This window comes from Triticum dicoccoides, chromosome 7B (genome assembly GCF_002162155.2).
Source record: "Triticum dicoccoides isolate Atlit2015 ecotype Zavitan chromosome 7B, WEW_v2.0, whole genome shotgun sequence".
NCBI lineage: Eukaryota > Viridiplantae > Streptophyta > Magnoliopsida > Poales > Poaceae > Triticum > Triticum dicoccoides.
In genome coordinates this window covers 685,678,509-685,697,980 of record NC_041393.1, presented here as the reverse complement: position 1 = coordinate 685,697,980, position 19,472 = coordinate 685,678,509, and the positions used below count along the sequence as shown (strand labels likewise).

Here is a 19,472-nt window from a genome sequence, read left to right as displayed (position 1 = left end):
TACTTTCTTTAAAAAACTTGGAATCGCTCATCGTGTCTCTTGCCCACATACACATCAGCAAAATGGTTCAGCTGAACGTAAGCATCGTCATATTGTTGAAACCGGGTTAACCTTGCTTGCTCATAAATCTGTCCCGTTTCGTCTTTGGAGTGATGCCTTTACTACAGCCTGTTGTATCATAAATAGGCTTCCTTCGCGACTCCTTCATATGAAAACTCCACTTGAACTCTTGCTTGGTCAGATTCCTGATTAGACGTTTCTTAAAGTGTTCGGTTGTGCGTGCTGGCCGCTTCTCCGTCCTTATAATAATCGCAAGCTTGAGTTTTGTTCTAAAAAATGTGTCTTTCTTGGGTACAGTTTTGTCACAAAGGGTACAAGTTCCTTCATGTCCCGTCTAACCGTGTGTATATTTCACGAGATGTTGTCTTTGATGAGCATGTTTTTCCCTTTTCTGCTCTCCCACCACCTGACACCAGTTCCACACCGCCGGTGCACCCATCCACTATATTGCCTGATCAATTTGTAGATGCTGCACATTCGCCCATTTTGTTGTCTAACCATGGTGCAGGTATTGGGAGATGTGCACGGCTGGAGCTCCTAGACGAGGTTGATCCTCTGGCTCTCTCGTCCCTTCTCAATCACGTCGATCGGCAGGCACCCTGCATGTCCCATGCAACGTGCCCGCCCGTGCTCGAGACAGCAGCCTCTGCGCCGTGCGCCACCACTCTGGCCCAGCCGCTGCTTGTGCCGGCTGACGCCTCGGCCCAGTGGGTCGCCTCGTCTTCAACCACGTCCTCAGCACCGACGCCTGGGCCGTCCCTGCCTGGAAGCCCTCTGCCATCCCCGCCGCCTGCGGGGCCCTCGTCGCCCTCTAGTGGGTCGGCGTCTCCTGCTTCGTCCACACCGTCAACTCCTCCGACTGCATCAACGACTGTCATGATGGATGTTGCGCTCTCTTCGCCACTGTCACCGCCGACCTCGCCACCTTCTCCATCCCCTGTGTTGCGTCCTCATACATGCATCAAAAGTGGGTTGTTTCTTCCTAAGAAGCGCAAGGATGGCATGGTTGCTTGGCTTGCGACTTGCATGGTGCAAGCCCAGTCGGACCCTACTGTCGAGCCACGACACTTTTAGGCTGCCCTGAGTATCCCCCACTGGTGCACTGCGATGGAACAAGAATAGGCTCTTCTCAAGAATGACACATGGTGTTTGGTTCCTCCCAAGTCTGGTGTCAACGTCATTGATTCCAAGTGGGTTTTCCAGGTAAAGAAACATGTCGACGACTCTATCAAGAGATACAATGCTAGACTGGTTGCTAAAGGCTTCAAGCAGCGCCATGGCCTTGACTACGAGGATACACAGAACGATGGTCAAACCTACCACTATCCGGCTTCTGCTCTCATTGGCTCTTACTCGCGGATGGTCTCTTCGTTAGCTTGATGTTCGGAATGCTTTCCTTCATGCTGTCCTTGAGAAGGAGGTTTACATGCGTCAGCCTCCTGGTTTTGTTGATCCAGCTCGTCCACAGCATCTGTGTTGTCTTCTGTGTTGTCTTGTTAAGGCGCTCTATGGTATGAAGTAGGCTCCGCGTGCTTGGCATGCACGTCTTGGCACTACTCTTCGGGCTCATGGGTTTGATCCCTCTATGGCTGATACTTCACTATTTCTTCTTCAGCGTCCTACAATTACTATGTATTTGTAGGTCGACGTTGATGATATCATCCTTGTCAGCTCCTCGGACTATGCTGCAGATCGCTTGGTGTCTGCTTTGAGTGGTGACTTTGTTGTTAAGGATCTTGGGAAGCTTCACTATTTCCTTGGGCTGGAGGTTTTGCACTCTGGTTCTGGCTTGACACTTACTCAACAGAAGTACTCTCTTGATATTCTTCCACGGGCTGGTATGCTACAGTGCAAGACGGCTACTACACCTATGTCCTCTACTGACAGAAACTCTGCTCTCGATGCTTCTCTTCTCTCAGTTGATGAGGCTACTGAGTATCGCAATATTGTTGGTGGCTTGCAGTACTTGACCATCATCCGTCCTGATGTCTCTTATGCTGTCAACCGTGTCTGTCAGTTTCTTCATGCACCTCGAGATTCTCACTGGATTGCGGTTAAGCGCATCTTGCGCTATATTCGGTTAACTGCTTCTTATGGCTTGCATCTGCAACCGCCCCCCTCTAGAGTTCTCTCCGTGTTCTCTGAAGCAGACTGGGCTGTGAGTCCGTATTTCTTGGTTCCAACTTGATCGCCTGGGGTGCTTGTAAACAAGCAACAGTGTCCTGCAGTAGCACTGAAGTTGAGTACGAAGCAGTTGCAAATGCCACAGCTGAACTTATTTGGATACAATCTTTGCTCCAGGAGTTGAAGATCTCTCAAAAGCGACGTATTTGTCTTCAAATCCATTCTTTCATGCTCGCGCCAAACACATTGAAGTTGATTACCCTTTTGTCAGGGAACGTGTTGCCCAGAAATTGCTTCTTATCAAGTTCATCTCCTCAAAGGATCAACTTGTTGACATCTTCACAAAGCCGCTGCCTCTTCCTTAGGCGCAATCTCAACCTAGTGAATTCTTCAGAGCACGATTAAGATTGAGGGAGGGTGTTAGACTCTGTATATACTGGGCTATTAGTGTCCCCACCTGTAATTGTGTTGTACATCATTATGTACTCTCTATATAATACAAAGGTAACCCCACGTTGGAGGTGTGCCACAAAACCCTAAAACTCTTGTCTAATTCTAGGGAGCTGAAAGGCGCAAAGGAAAAGCTCAACTTCCCCTACCCTCTGTCGGCAAGAATGGTTAAGGAGGTGATATCTGCACTGAGGCACCGCAGCCACGGTCACGACACACTGCTCTTTCAGATCGTTATGTTGCCACCAGACCCCACAACACCACCTCCCCCGCCGCCCAAGCTGGTAGTTTACTTTCCCTTCCCCTTTGAAGCGCCCGCAGGCGACAACCCACCGGTGCCAGCATATCCTTTCCTGCACATGCCGCTTCCGGCACGAGCATGTCTCGTTCTGCAGCCGACTCACATGCACGCACCTGCTCCACAGCCACAACAACCGATCCGACAGATGCAGATCATGGCGCAGGCGGAAAGCTGCTTAAGCTCCTCAAGTGAACCCCTAGGGGCTCTGTCTCACCACCTGGTGTTCAAGAAACCCAAGTTGTTCGTCATTCCCGTCACTCCTAGTGCTCCAACAGAAGGGACTGATGATAATTTCACCAATCAGTGGTATTTCCCTAATTCTCCTACCGTTTAGCCTCGGCCTAGCGCAATATGCACCGAGATCCCGTCGTCGTGTGCCATCATAATCCAGAGGCAATCTGAATCTATCTATCATATAAGTTACAAATGTATTTTCATTGTTGTTCTCATGTGTGGCTACCATGTATTGGATTTACTGTTGTGTTGTTTATCATCATGTTGTTTCCTTCTACCAATCATGTAATCTGTTCACTCTTGTCTTGTGTTTTGTTTTGGTGTGGGTAGACTCTTGTCTTAGGTTACCATAATGTATTCTGATTGCAAATCAAATAATCGGCTTAGTCCATTAGTTAATCAATATCTTCTTTGGTGTGGTGTTTGAGATAATTGATTTGATGTTAAGAGGGAAAATATTTCTCAAACACCAATGTTGATACAATATTTGATGCAAAGCGAAGAAATATGGAATATGCAAATTCCAAATTCAGGAAATCGTACTCAAGGATCGAACGACACTGAAAATCATAAAAGTCCATACTCATGTCATCCAAGCGCGAGGTTCATTTGTTGATGTCATGAAGGCGTCATGAACGTTGATCTTTATCCAGATTTCTCGGGGGATAACGGCCCAGAATTTCGGCACATCGACCAGTCTTAACAGTATTAGATGTATCCAAATGTATAGAAAACTACAATAACTCATGTGTGGTGATATCTATAGAAGTGGAAGTTCTTCGGTATATTGATTTTATTTAATAAGAATAATCTTTAAAAATGTGCAGTAGCAATCATTGTATGACCATATTTGAAGTATAAAGTTATTAGTTGTCTTAACATGAAATATTTTTATAATAATATTTGCGGCATTCTATTGTAGTACTTATCTCTTGGATTTGCAGTATCGCATATCCTTATTTTCTTTGGCATGTACATGATCTTGTTGCATCATGAAATTACTAGTGATTTTAGGGTTTTTCCGATTGGGTTATTCCAGGGATTAGGATTCCAAACGTAGTTGATCTAGTATGACCCACATCTAGATGTATTACACTTGCCTTGTGTAAGGTTAGTCTAACATAAGTATAGAGGACAACCGACGATGTTCTTGAAAGGTTCAGGCCTACTGGGAATGGAGAATCAACAAGATGATTTTTCTCTTATTCTGTATAGTTCTTTTTTCCAGTTGAACCTCTCTGGTTCAATGCACTTTTGTAATTTTTTTTGAAAAGAAATAAAAATATGCAGCAGAGTCCTGCCGTTCCCCTCAAGAAAAAAGCAACAAGATGATTGAATTTCGCACCAGGTTACCCGATAACATAGCTACTAGGTCAAAATCGTTGCTAACCTTCCCCGCAACAAAAAAAAAAGCTTTGCTAACTTGACACTCAATAATAAAATTGCATCTTTCTTGTATCTCATGCTTTCTTTGTCACAAATCACATATGCCACTTCTGGCCACTTTTGGAAATAGATTTGGTTGTTGCCACCCAAACCAATTGCGTAGAACCCTAAAACTCAATTGCAGAAAGCTTCACATGTGTGCATAGCGGTGCCAAACAAAGTCGTTTATATAGAAACCCTAGAACTGAAAACTCATTGTTATGTGAAAAGCTTAGCAGACACTAAAAACATGTGCATTGGTGAGCATTCTATCCACATCTGGTTTGTCGCTGTTCTTTATATCAGAGCCAGCCTTGCATCGAACTAATTTATGACACGTGTAATTTTTGAATGGTTCTGTTTTCGTTCACACAAACGCACGCGCGCCCGCGGATTTCTGTTTTGATGGTTAAATACATTATATTATACTATTGCCATCAAATGTTCATACTGAAGCATAGTCTACTCTATTTTGGTTCTTCCAATTTAGCAACATAACATATTAATAACTTAAGTATTTATTGCCTGGAGAAATCAAATTACTCAAATACCAAGGTGTTACAATTTGTAAAGTAAAAGAAGACGTATGAAATATTGCAAATTAAATTTCAGGAAAGACAAAACAGTCCTAACTTATCTACCATATCGCGCAGACTCGTAAGCAACTAAGTAAACGTTTTTAGGGAAACATCAGGACTCTGCTGCATATTATCTGTACAGTTTCTAAGCTTTCAGGAAATAGAGCCCTGGGAGAGATCGAATGTCTTTTTTTTTTGGAGTGGGTCCATTTGTCAGGGAAACATACTCGCAACCGACGTTCCCTTTTCTTTCTTCTCAATATTTTTTGGCTTCCACTACATGAAGATACCGCCTCCTTCCCAAATCCCCCATATCTTTGCCCGGATCGCAGCCACCTTCCCCGCCGCTCCACTCCAACTTGCATCGCTGCCGCTCTCTGAACTGTAACCGGCGCTCCAAGCCTCCGCGTCCGCGACTACGTCGGCTGGCGACGTTTGAATCAACCGCGGGGGGCTCGTGGTTGATGAAGGACGGCTGATGGGCAAATAGGGCCCGCGCGTGGGCGTGGCGCTGCTGGTGAAGTGGACGGGAATGGACGGAGGAGCAGATGCGAGGTGGAGGCCGGTAATGAGGACGGACATACCGTCGAGCAGTCTGGCGGCAATCAGCTGAGATCTCCCCCACAAAGCCGAGCCACCCCCCCCCACCCCCAACCCCTTCGCCTCCTCTTACCCAATCCGCCATGGTTCCTGGCATCCCAGCACCGATTAGCGAAGCCTTCCCACGCAGATCGACGCTCCCCCCTTCTGCACAATTTTGATCGTGCGGTTCTTCGTGCTCGCATATTCGGCGGCGATGTGAACCAGAATACATCTGCACTGTACCCCTACTTGAGGTTGGCAGTGAGGCGTTTGCTTGATGAGAGAAAAAGATAGACATCCCTAACTCGCTGTAAGGCTCCTCTGCACTGTTATTTTATTAATCTGTAAAATATAAAACTGCTCTGAAGTTAGTATTCAAGCCCCTTACATATAAGACATAGCCGAAGACGATTTGAGTTGAGAAGTGAAGTTGCATACAAATTTGTACGAGCAGATAATGTTGTGCAATTGTTACCGAGCTTTCTAGAGAGCTAGCCTTGCAGGTTGTGAAGGATTAAAGTTTTCTGTTCAGAAATTAAGCTTACTGAAGTATTACCAGTTGCTGAGTTTTACATTGGACATCGATTTAACAACAAGTAGAAACTTGAACATGGTGTCACGCCTTCTCAGATAGATGCCACTTGCCAATGCAGCAACTTTCTGTTTCGTGCCTCCATACTTCAGTTGGGGTTTGTGGCTCATTTCAGCTCACGAGGACACGAGCTGTAGATCACAGATTAGTGGAGAGGTGTCCAATTGTAGGTGTGGCTTTACTCATTCAGGAATATTTAATGTTTAATTGGTGATTGTCAAATGGCAAGGCTAATCATAATTCATACTAGTATATTTCTTTCAAAAGAAGTATACTCGTTTTTTTTCATGTACCAAGTAGCATATCTGACAGTTTCTCTATTTCTTGAAGTTTCAGACTTTTAGTTATTACACGTGGGGCTTAGAGATGACCATTACCATATTTACATATAACTAATGAAAACATTCTAAGGTACTTTTGTGAGCAGAGTAATTTGAGCAATTAAGCTTCCTTAGTCCTACTAACCTCTTGATTATATTAAAAAATTGAGGGAAATAAGTAATCTTAGTTGTTTGCAAAGTAACAAATGCAAGCTAGCATTTGCAACAAGATCATTTTGAATTCAGTTATGATATGCTATGCCCACGTAGTGCATATCTGTATATTACATATGGGATAATTCTTAATACAAAAGCCTGCTCTTTTCTTGATAATTTTATTGCGGCGTTAAAATCTAAGATGCATGGACGCCATCCGAATTTATTTGAATGCCATGCATGCCATCTAAATAATGATTCTTCTCTGTCTGAATGTCTAAAGCTCTAAACAGGATCACGACGAGGAGAGAAAGAAGCTCATGTGGTTCTACAGTGCTGTATTATAGATGACTTCCATGAAAATTTGGATGTGCAGGCGGACAAATTTAGCCCCGATCACAGAAGTAACAAAAATTGATGCCTGCTGAACCCTTTTTCAGTTAACGTCCTTTTGTTCACAAAGGCCTAAAGGATTTACAAGCCTCTTGGACCTATCTCATGGGTTACTGATAATTTAGATGCCTGCCCATGGTTTTGCCCTTCAGCTTATAATTTCTTTCTAATTCATCGCAAGGTATTTTCGATCAAGCAGATGGATGGATAAACAGTCCGGTGTATTATCCTATATTCTTCAGGCCCTGCTTGGATTGGGTGTAAACTTTTACACTTGTATTTATTTTACAGATGTAAATTACCGGTCACAGCTAATTTTTGCCTGAAAACAAAATGACCAGTCCAGACGTGTATCCTAAACCAGTCGGATACGATTGGAAACGGGAATCCAAGCAGGGCCTCATTCTGTTTTGGGAGTGCATGCTGATTTTTCCACAACGACTGAGAGGTTAAATAAATCGTTTTGAAACACATGATGGTGAGACCTTGACAGCCATTTCATTTTGTTTGGTGTCAAATTGTGTCAGATCAGCAGAGTTGCTTGCAACACACGGTTTAATCTAGATCCATTAGAAGTCAGCTGCTATCAGGACCGGCAAAGATGCCGGACATGGGGAGACAGGACATGGAACATGGACACCTCCACGGCTGGCGAAGATTTCGACTAAGTTAACATTTTATATTAAAAAATGTCATGTACACTTTTGTTAAATGAAATATGTTAAAAATGTCATGAAATTGGCCCGGTTTAAATGATCGACTGGTTTGTTCAAATACCATTTAAAATGTGACCAGATGTTTGATGGATAGGGTTGGATGGCGGGCTCCTGTATAACTATCATGGTTGGATACTAGGTCCGTTTTAGGGGATAGCATTGACGATACCCGAAAGCATTTTTTCTAGAAATAATCAACAATGCTACAAGACTTTTTAAAGATATGTTTATGGAAATGTTAAAAATAGAACACCCACAATTAATCTAACAACCTGACTTGAGATGTGTTTTTAACAGAAAAAATAATTTAATTTATTTCGAAAAATCCATAAACCGTTAAATTCCTAACTTAACATTGATGCTTAACCATGTTGGAAAGAAATTAGAAGAAAAGACAACGTCCGTTTAAGAAAAGAGAAACTTCACACAATACATATATAAGCAGCAGAAAAGTGTGGTTCACATCAGCTAAGCGCACATAATCTAGGTCTTTGTCCCTTCTGGTGCATCAGATGATAAGCTTCGCTGACGTATAACGTGCCCGTTTGTGGCGCTTTTCACGCGCCATCGAAAGTAGTAAAATTAGCAATGAAAGCTGTATCTTTTGTCGTGTTAATCAGCGAGAAAGCAGTGCGTGTATAATAGTATAAGTTGGGAGAAATACAACTAAACAAAAGTGAAAAGGAACAAGGCAAGCTGCAAGGCGGTTCTATACGTGCACGCCATGATATATTTTTTTTGTCAGTGTTAATAACCACACTCCGTTCATGGTGAGGTGGTGTGGTTCCAATGAGTCTGAAACGTACGTACACGACGCATGGCTTGATGCCGGAGGCTGGGCTGCACAAGACCCGCTGTTAAACCCCTATCGTCTTGCACACATCAGGCATCCACCTCAAAGTGCATCCACCTCCATTCGATTATGGTAGAGTTCTTGGCAGCCGCAGGGGCGGGTGAAAACAGCAGGTTAACTGGGGTGAGAAAGAATGGGGATGGCAAGTTCGCCGCAGCTATCAAGCACCCGGTGACGAAGATGTTATTGTGGATGTGGACGTACCAGTCCCCCGAGGTCGCCGCGTGCACGTACGACCTCGCGGCTAGGGAGCTGAAGGGCGCAAAGGCAAAGCTCAACTTCCCCTACCCTCCGCCGGTCAGATTGGTTAAGGAGGTGATATCTGCACCGAGGCACCGCAGCCATGGTCACGACGCACTGCTCTTTCAGGTCGTTACGTTGCCACCAGATCCCACAACACCGCCTCCATCGCCGCCAGGGCTGGTAGTGTACTTCCCCTTCCCCTTTGAAGAGCCTGCTGGCGACACCCCACATGTGCCTGCATGCCTGTTCCTGCACATGCCTCTTCCGGCATGAGCACGTCTCAGCCTACAGCCGGCGCACGCACAAAACTAGCAAAGATCTATATGTGAAAAGCTCGTAGGCAATAGATCAATGATGGAGAATTATGTCGAATGTCATTCATCATGCAACAGCTATAACCTAGGGTGACACAGAACTAGCTCCAATTCATCAACATAATGTACGCATGTATTCCGAATATAGTCATACGTGCTTATGGAAAAGAACTTGCATGACATCTTTTGTCCTACCCTCCCGTGGCAGTGGGGTCCTAATGGAAACTAAGGGATATTAAGGCCTCCTTTTAATAGAGAAACGAACCAAAACATTAGCACTTAGTGAATACATGAACTCCTCAAACTATGGTCATCACCGGGAAGTGTCCCGACTATTGTCACTCCGGGGTTGCCGGATCATAACACGTAGTAGGTGACTATAACTTGCAAGATCAGATCAAGAACACAAATATATTCATGGAACCATAAAGGGTTCCGGTATGAATTCATGGTACTCAGGCCCTAGTGACAAGCATTAAGCATAGAAAAGTCATAGCAACATCAATCTCAGAACATAGTGGATACTAGGGATCAGACCCTAACATAACTAACTCGATTACATGATAAATCTCATCCAACCCATCACCTTCCAGCAAGCCTACAATGAAATTACTCACGCACGATGGTGAGCATAGTGAAATTGGTGATGGAGGATGGTTGATGATGATGATGGCGACGGCTTCCCCTCTCCGGAGCCTCGAACGGACTCCAGATCTGCCCTCCCGATGAAGAACAGGAGGCGGCGGTGACTCCGTATCGTAAAACGCGATGAATCCTTCTCTCTGATTTTTTCCTCCCCGAACGTGAATATATAGAGTTGGAGTTGAGGTCGGTGGAAGTCCAGGGGACCCACAAGGGAGGGGGCGCCCCCGGCGCACCCTCCACCCTTGTAGATAGCTGGTAGGTCTCCCTCTATTGGTTCTTTTGCCAATATTTTTTATATATTTCAAAATATTCTCCATGAAGTTACAGGTCATTCCGAGAACTTTTATTTCTGCACAAAAATAACACCATGGCAATTCTGCTGAAAACATCGTCAGTCCGTGTTAGTTTCATTCAAATCATGCAAATTAGAGTCCAAAACAAGGGAAAAATAGTTTGGAAAAGTAGATATGATGGAGACGTATCGTACACCTTTAGTGGTGCTGCTTAAATGAGTACAATGTGATTAAGCCTTTTAAAATTGTACTCTATTGGACAATGTTATTTGTTCATCTTTTAGGAAGTGTTTATCAATATGGCTCGTACAAATAAATTATCAAATCTTTATCCTAAAAAAAGCATAATTAAATTCTTCACTACAATTGTGATATTTTATTTAACAAAAAAATGTATTGTTTCCTAGCCATAATGAGAACATCGAGGAAATCATAAAAAGTTAACCATTTCAAAGTTTGAGCACAATAATTAAAATGGTGCCCTCGCATATGCCAGTAACACTTTGCAAGTGTCATCTAAAAGGAAACTTGGTAATAATCTGTTGGGGAACGAAGCGTGAAAATAAAAAAAAATTCTACGAACACCCAAGATCTATCAGGGAGAAGCATAGCAACGAGGGGGGAGAGTGTGTCTACGTACCCTTGTAGACCGTTAAGCGGAAGTGTATATCACACGGTTGATGTAGTCGTACTCTTCATGATCCAATCACGATCCAAACCGATGAAGTACTGAACGGACGACCTCCGTGTTCGGCACATGTATGGATTGATGACGTCTGCTCCTTGATCCAGCAAGCAAGGGATGAGATGTAGATGGGATTGCCGGTAGCACAACGGCATGACGGTGACGGTGGTGGAGTGATTCCAGCGAGGCTATGCCGAACGCTACTGAAACAATGAAGACGGATGAGTTACGGGAGAGAGAGAGAGGGGGGGGGGGCAAGGGCTTGTGTGTCCTCTTGGGAGAGCCCCCTCCCCTCTATATATATAGGCGGAGGGGCGTGGTGGCTAGACCTCCAAGCCCTAGGGGCGCACCAAGGGGAAGGAGTTGGACTCCTAGTCTAATTCCCTCCTTTTCCGTACACAGGTGGACTTCCACCTCTCCCAAGCCACATGGGCCTTGAGGGACTTGTGCGCCTGGCCCAATAAGGTAGGGCGTCTTCCCTAAGCCCATGTTGGCCCTTGGAACGTGGTGGAACCCTTGGTGGACTTCCAAACTCCTACGAAAGTTTCCGAAACCTTCTGGAAGCTTTTTCCGAAACCCTGAGTGCAACTTTCCATATATAAATCTTTACCTTTGGAGCTCCTAGTGATATCCGGGATGTCATCCGGGACTCTGAACAACATTTGGTCACCAACATGCATATCCCAATATTACTCTAGCGTCACCGAACGTTAAGCGTGCGGACCCTACGGGTTAGAGAATCATGTAGACATGACCGAGACACCTCTCCGGTCAATAACCAATAGCGGAATCTGGATGCCCATATTGGTTCCTACATATTCCACGAAGATCTTTTATCGGTTGAACCACGATGTCAAGGATTTGGTTAATCTCGTATGCAATTCCCTTTATCCGGCGATATGTTACTTGCCCGAGATTCGATTGTCGGTATCTCCATACCTAGTTCAATCTCGTTAGCCGCAAGTCTCTCTACTCGTTCTGTAATACAAGATCTCGTGACTCACTCATTAGCCACATTGCTTGCAAGCTCTTTCGATGTTTTATTATCGAGAGGGTCCAGAGATATCTCTCTATCACACGGAGTCACAAATCCCATTCTCGATCCATGCCAACCCAATAGACACCTTCGGAGATACATGTATAGCATCTTTATAATCACCCTATTACGAAGTGACATTTTATAGCACACAAGGTATTCCTGCAGTAGCTGGGAGTTGCATGATCACATGGTCTTAGGATTAGGTACTTGACATGAAGAAAGCTATAGCAATAAACTCACGTGATATGAACGAATGCTAAGCTTACAGTTGGGTCTTGTCCATCACATCATTCTCCTTATGATGTGATACGTACCTTTATCAAATGACAACTCATATCTATGGTTAGGAAACCTTAATCATCTTTGATCAACGAGCTAGTCTAGTAGAGGCTCACTAGGGACATAGTATTTGTTTATGTATTCACACATGTATTCAAGTTTCAGGTCAACGCAATTCTAGCATGAATAATAAATCTTTATCATGAACAAGGAAATATGATAATAACCAATTTATTATTGCCTCTAGGACATATTTCCAACATTATCTATTACCTTTGAGAAAAAAATCAATTTTATTGTCTTCCTAAATCCTATATTCCTAAAAGGTTCATTCCCACTAAAAGCAAATTATTCTTAAAAAGTTAATCCCCACTATAAGAAATTCTCTCAACATGCATCCCTCCACCTCAGAAAGTGTTTAATGTCAGCATTCACTATTTTTTAGCCATGCATCACATCCACTACCTCAGGTCTTACAACATGTACTCACCAACCTCAGCAAGACATGCATGTTTGCCACATGACAATTAGTCATGTGCTTATCGAAGTCATGCATCTTAGACATGGCATTAGCATGCCATCTTATTGATGTGGTACGGAATATTAACTCAAACTAATAGTATATATTGATCGTTATGGTGTGGATTAAAGAGTGAAAATATGAATTGAAGAATGCAATACGTGCTTACAAGTATTGGCTGGTGTGTAGTCTATTTGTAAATACTAAGGGCATCGAGGTGTCTTGGCACTGCAAGCAATCCAACAATGTACACCCATTGATGTGCGGACGTGTCCACTTGTCCGAAATCCCACCAACTGGATGCAAAGCAGGGGGGCATGTACCCGTTCGACACCCCAGTCCCATCAAATATTCTCTCGAGCACGCGCCATCTCCGGCGCAACTGCACCTCCACTCTCCATGCTGCATTCATGCCGGCCTAGAGGGGACGGGACCGGTCACAAGAGCCGGCATTGAATGGGAGTGCTGGCCAAGAGCGCCACCCCCGTCATGTCCTGGTCTCCCCGCCTATTCAATGCCGGAGAGACACGACAGGATGGGGCGACGAGATGACTATCTACCGCATTGAAGTCGGTTCTCATCTGTGCGTGTGTCAACAATTACCAGACGAGATAGACGAGAAACACACTCTGGTGCCCGCACTGAAACAACTTGATACTTGGTTTGGTCGATGCATGTTATTTACACGTGGCCGTGCACAACATGATCCGCACCACACCACATCCATTTTCGTTCCTCCTCTGTGCACCATCTCTACCACGGTAAGCTTTAGAGCGAAGTGGGAGACCCTCTGGGCGGAGAAGAAGCATGAGTTGGCCAGCCTTGCGGCCGACTAGCAGCACTATCATGTGCGATGAATAGAGGCCATCTAGCTGGAGGTGAGAGACGACGACGTGATGACGAACCGGCACCCCGTCCGCGCAGGTCCATCGTGAAACGACACTTCAACATCGTTATGATGGAGGAGCAGTAGCGCCATCACCAGTGTCAGTGTTTTGTCTGGCGCGGGGGAGCAAGGCCACAACCTCTCCAACCTACCACATCACCGGCTGGCTGAGGGCCAAATTTACGGCGACTTCGCAAGCGAGGAGGCCACATCGGCCATGGCCTCGGAGGACCCGAACTTCGTGGACCAACAGGGAGCGCTCTACGAGAGCACGTGCAATGCTCACGCCGGCTGCAACACGGTCATGGTGGAGGCGGCCACGGCTGCTTAGGCGATCGTGAACCGCAACAGGAACATCGGTAGCTCCGCGTCACCCACAGCACCATCGTCCAAGACAACCACGAGTCCGGCCCGTCCATGTCCATCTTGGACCTCACATCGATCGGCGACGCCCAAGCAATGGATTTCAACAAGGAAGAGTAGGTCATGGGAGATGAAGGCGTCCATTTCCCATGTGGGCATGCCCGTGCCCCATGTCTTACTCTTCATCGCCGACGAGCCACAGTTCACTTCGCGGAGCTCAGGCCCGGAAAGATGCCGGACACGGGGAAGATAGGACATGGAACAAGGACGCCTCCACGGTTGGCGAAGATTTAGACTAGACTAACATTTCATGTTAAAGAAAATGTCATGTACACTTTTTAAAATGAAATATGCAAAAAATGTCATGAATTTAGTCCGGTTTAAATGATCATCCGGTTTGCTCCAATACCGTTTAAAATGTGTCCGGACATTTGATGGATAGGGCTGGATGGCCGGATCCTGTATCACTGTCCATGGACAGATACTATCTCTGTTTTAGAGGATAGCGTTGAAGATACCCTAATGCCGTTTTTCTTGAAAAACTCTAGAATGCTATAAGACTTTTTGGAGATACGTTTACGGAAACGAGAAAAATAGAAATACGGAATATTAATATGACAATCAGACTTGATGTTTTTTATCAGAATAAATAATTTAATTTATTTTGAAAATTACTTAAACCGTTAAATTCCCAACTTAGCAATGATGCTTAGCCACGTTGGAAAGAAATGCAATGGAAGAAAAAACAACATTCGTTTAAGAAAAGACAAACAGATACTATCTCTGTTTTAGAGGATAGCGTTGAAGATACCCTAATGCCGTTTTTCTTGAAAAACTCTAGAATGCTATAAGACTTTTTGGAGATACGTTTACGGAAACGAGAAAAATAGAAATACGGAATATTAATATGACAATCAGACTTGATGTTTTTTATCAGAATAAATAATTTAATTTATTTTGAAAATTACTTAAACCGTTAAATTCCCAACTTAGCAGTGATGCTTAGCCACGTTGGAAAGAAATGCAATGGAAGAAAAAACAACACTCGTTTAAGAAAAGACAAACTTCACACAATATATGTATGAGCATCAGAAAAGTGTGGTTCCCATCAGCTAAGCACACGTAATCTAGGTCTGATCACCTCATCCTCATCTGGTGCATCAGACGATAAGCTAGACTTACGTGTAACGTGCCTGTATCCGGCGCCTTTTAGGTACGAGAGCGCGCGCTCGGCCGAGGAGACGCATGCATCCGCGCGAGAACAGAAACGGCATAGCAATGAAAGCAGTAAAATCAGCAATGCAAGCTGTACTAATGTACTTAATCCCTTTACGCCATGTTATATATCTTTTGTCGTGTTCCGTTCCAAGCGAGGACGTGCGAGAAAGCAGTCGCCTGACCAGCAACGTCTATACGAGTACAAGCTACTCCCTCCGTCCCATAATATAAGAAAGTTTTTAGGAGATATACAATCAAAACAAAAGTAAAAAGTAACAATGCAAGCTTTATGTGCACGCCATCATATGTATTTTTTGTCAGTGTTCATAACCACTCTCCGTTCCTGGTGAGGCGGCGTGGTTCCAGTGAAGCTGAAACGTACACGCGACGCACGGCATGATGCCGGCTGGGTAAGCTGCGCAAAACCCGCTATTAAAATCCATCGTCTTGCACACATCCGGCATCCACCTCAAAGGGCATCCACCTCCGTTTGACTGTCGTAAAGACCATGACAGCCGCAGCGGCGGGTGAGAACAACAAGTTAACTGGAGTGAGAAAGAAGGGGGAGGGCAAGTTTGCGGCAACGATGAAGCACCCGGTGACGAAGACACAGTTGTGGTTGGGGACGTACTCTTCCCTCGAGGTCACCGCGTGCGCCTACGACCTCGCGGCTAGGGAGCTGAAGGGCATAAAGGCAAAGCTCAACTTCCCCTACCCTCCGCCGGCTAGACTGGTTAAGGAGGTGATCGCTGCACCGAGGCACCGCAGCCATGGTCACGACACACCACTCTTTGAAGTCGTTATAAGGGAATCATGGAACATCTCAACCAGCCCACTTGTTTCAGTAGGCATTGTTGCTATTTTTATGAGTAAGGAAGCTTTCATGTGAAAATCAAATAATGTTTACACAAGAACAGCAATAAGTACTCTCCACAAAACCAAGGAATTAAGAGAGAGAACGGTTGTACAAATCTGGGTGAAGGAATCAACCCGAAATTAAACAATCAATCGACCACTTCACCATTCTATAACTTAAATTGGCGCTTAACTTGTTATATTACAACATGGGCAGATTCAGTGTCAGAATATGGTGCCCACAAATATTTGGAACGCAGTCCACAACCTAGTCCAGCACACATCTAGTCTTCATGTCTACTATAGTCAAAATATAAATAAATCGAGACACTTCCACTGTAAAAAGTTAAAAACAGATAAAAACATGCGCAATACAACTAGGCCATGAGCAATTGAGAAAAACCTTAGTCATGAATTCAATGCCACCGGTGGCGGCAAAAGCGGCTGAGCGAGCATGCGGAACAATGGAGGGTTAGGTCTGTGAGGTAGGGAGTGGAGTTCAGCAGGTGCAGGTGACATGAGGTCGTGTGTTGTCGCTTGGTGTGAGCTCACGGCTATTGTGTAAAACTATTGTTGAACTATCTGTATAATATTTTTGGTAAATTCTCATCCAATATGCCAGAATTATGATGCATCAGGACTTCAATAACTATTTGTAACGTGGTTGACAGAAAAAAATTGCTACCCGTTGTGATATTGTCTATGATTGCCCCCATATTGGTCAATTACTCAAATCCTAGATCCGCCGCTTTATTACAATCCTATTCTAGCTACAAAAAACTTGCTTCATATATCCCATAACGGTACAACCAGGATACTAAAATAGCAGCCAGTGGCAAAAAATAAATATGTTAATCATACCTACTCACATTGCAAATAGGAAAATCACTTGATAGATGAAGGGGTACAAAAGTTTAACGTGTTTGTTGAGGGACATGTTGTGTCCATAAAATATGCTAGCAGTATTATTTGAAGATGAAGGACACGTTGATGCTACAAAAATCCCTTGATGGAATTGTAATGAACACAACCATCCTAGGATTGAGATTATCAATTCGATAAAATATACCCATTGTAGCCTTGCATTTACTGGTCAGTAGGAAAGCAGGTTGCTAAATTAATAACAACGGATAAGCGACACATTTAGCTCAAATTAAAGGAAGAGAGACTGGCACAAGAAAGTAAACTGAAGAGGGGGCTTACCTACGCCTCATTGTTCTCCTCCACCTCCTCCTGCGGCGGCTCCTCCAACTGCTTCATAAATACCAAAATAATAATAATAACTTGTTAGTTAGTACGAAGTTCAACCTGTGCAAATGCAAACTTAAGCATGTTAACACTAATATAACATGGGCATGCTTTATGTAAGGTAGTCTCAATCCTAAGATGGTTGGTCCATCAATTAATTCCTAATTTTCTATTCATGATTTAATCATATGAAACAGTATAGTGATGAAGCACTTCAATAAATTCATAGCCAAACAAGATGAGAAATCTATCTATACTCCCTCAGTCCCAAAATAAGCGTCGCTGCTTTGGTATAATGGCCAAATGTCTCTAATTTTTTGTTGGATTTTCTGGAATATTGTTCCTTTTTCCTCTCTATTGTGCATTTAGCCTATACTCCCTCCGTCCCAAAATAAGCGTCGCTGATTTTTCGAGGCAATGCTCAACTGCTATTCCCATCTTGTTCTGTGAAATGTATAGCTAATGGGTCCATCATTATGGCATTCCCTATGATGACAATTTTATTAAAAGATGAAGGCTAATTTGATCCTACTAAAACAATTTGATGGCATCATAATGAGCCAAACCATCCTATGATTGAGGTCGCCAATTCGATCAGATATGCCCATGGTAGAGCCTTGCATTTGGTGGTCAGAAGGAAAGAAGGAAAGCGGACTGGTAATTAGCAACAAAGAATACAGTTACACACTTGCATCGAAGCATGAGAGACACAAGAAACTAAATGGAGAGAGAGCTTACCAGAGGCTCATCCTCCTCCTCCTCCTGTGCCTGCATCAGCTCCTGCAAATACTCATAAATATAATAATAATAATAATAATAATAATAATAATAATAATAATAATAATAATAATAATAATAATAATAATAATAATAATAATAATAATAATAATAATAATAATACAGTTACACACTTGCATGAAAGCATGAGAGTCTATCACAATAAAGTACAGAGAGAAGGAGCTTACTAGAGGCCGATCCTCCTCCTCCAGCCCCACCTGCAGCAGCTCCTGCAAATACTCAAATAAAAAAATGTGTTACTTTGTACCCACTTCAACCTGTGCAAACACAAACTAAAGCATGTTAAGACTAATATAACATGGACATGCTTAATGTATCCAAGGTAGAGTCTCAATCCTAGGATGGTTGGTCCACCAACTAAGTCCTAAATTTCTATTCATACTTTAGTCATATGAAACAGGCAGTATAATGATGAAGCATTTCAATAAATTCACAGCCAACAAGATGAGGAATCTATTATGTACTAAAAGCACAAAAGGTGAAAGTCCAATATTCTAGAAAGTCCAGCAAAAATTAGAGACATCTACACATTTATGTAATGCATACTCAATTAACCGTTAAACAACAGCCATTGGATCCCACAGCACCGCCTCCACTGCCGCCCAAGCTGGAAGTTTACTTTCCCTTCCCCTTTGAAGCGCTCGCCGGCGACACCCCACCGGTGCCAGCATATCCTTTCCTGCACATGCCGCTTCCGGCACGAGCACGTCTCGGCCTGCAGCTGGCGCACGTGCACGCACCTGCTCCATAGCCACGGCAGCTGATCCGACGGATGGAGATTGTGGCGCATGCGGAAAGCGGCTTAAGCTCCTCAAGTGAACCCCTAGGGGCTCTGTCTCGCCACCTGGTGTTCAAAAAACCCAAGTTGTTCGTCGTTCCCGTCACTCCTAGTGCTCCAACAGAAGGGACTGATGGTAATTTCACCAAGCCGTGGTATTTCCCTGATTCTCCTACTGTTTAGCCTCGGCCGTGCGCAATATGCACCGAGATCCCATAGTCGTGTGCCATCGTAATCCATAGGCAATCAGAATCTATATATCATTTAAGTTACAATGTATTTTCATTGTTGTTCTCATGTGTCGCTGCCATGTATTGGGTTTACTGTGGTGTTGTTTATCACCATGTTGTTTCCTTCTACCAATCATGTAATCTGTTCACTCTTGTCCTGTGTTTTGTTTTGGTGTGGGTGCACTCTTGTCTTATGTTAGCATAATGTATTTTGAATGCAAATCATGTAATAAGGTTAGTACATTAGTTAATCAATATCTTGTTTGGTGTGGTGTTTGAGATAATTGATTTGAG

At 43.9% G+C, this 19,472-nt stretch overlaps 1 protein-coding gene and 2 pseudogenes across 1 annotated transcript in view; all 3 read left to right on the top strand.

Moving 5' to 3' along the window:
- Positions 1-3,269, top strand: part of LOC119335556 — a 6,213-nt gene extending 2,944 nt beyond the window's left edge. Inside the window, exon 2 of the mRNA XM_037607673.1 lies at positions 2,744-3,269. Within this exon, the coding sequence (XP_037463570.1) occupies positions 2,744-3,269 (526 nt within the window). The remainder of the gene's footprint in view (positions 1-2,743) is intronic.
- Positions 3,270-8,853: 5,584 nt separating this feature from the next.
- LOC119339389 lies at positions 8,854-9,339 on the top strand (annotated as a pseudogene).
- A 6,438-nt stretch (positions 9,340-15,777) lies between these two features.
- On the top strand, positions 15,778-19,131 carry LOC119337147 (annotated as a pseudogene).
- Positions 19,132-19,472: the final 341 nt, after the last annotated feature.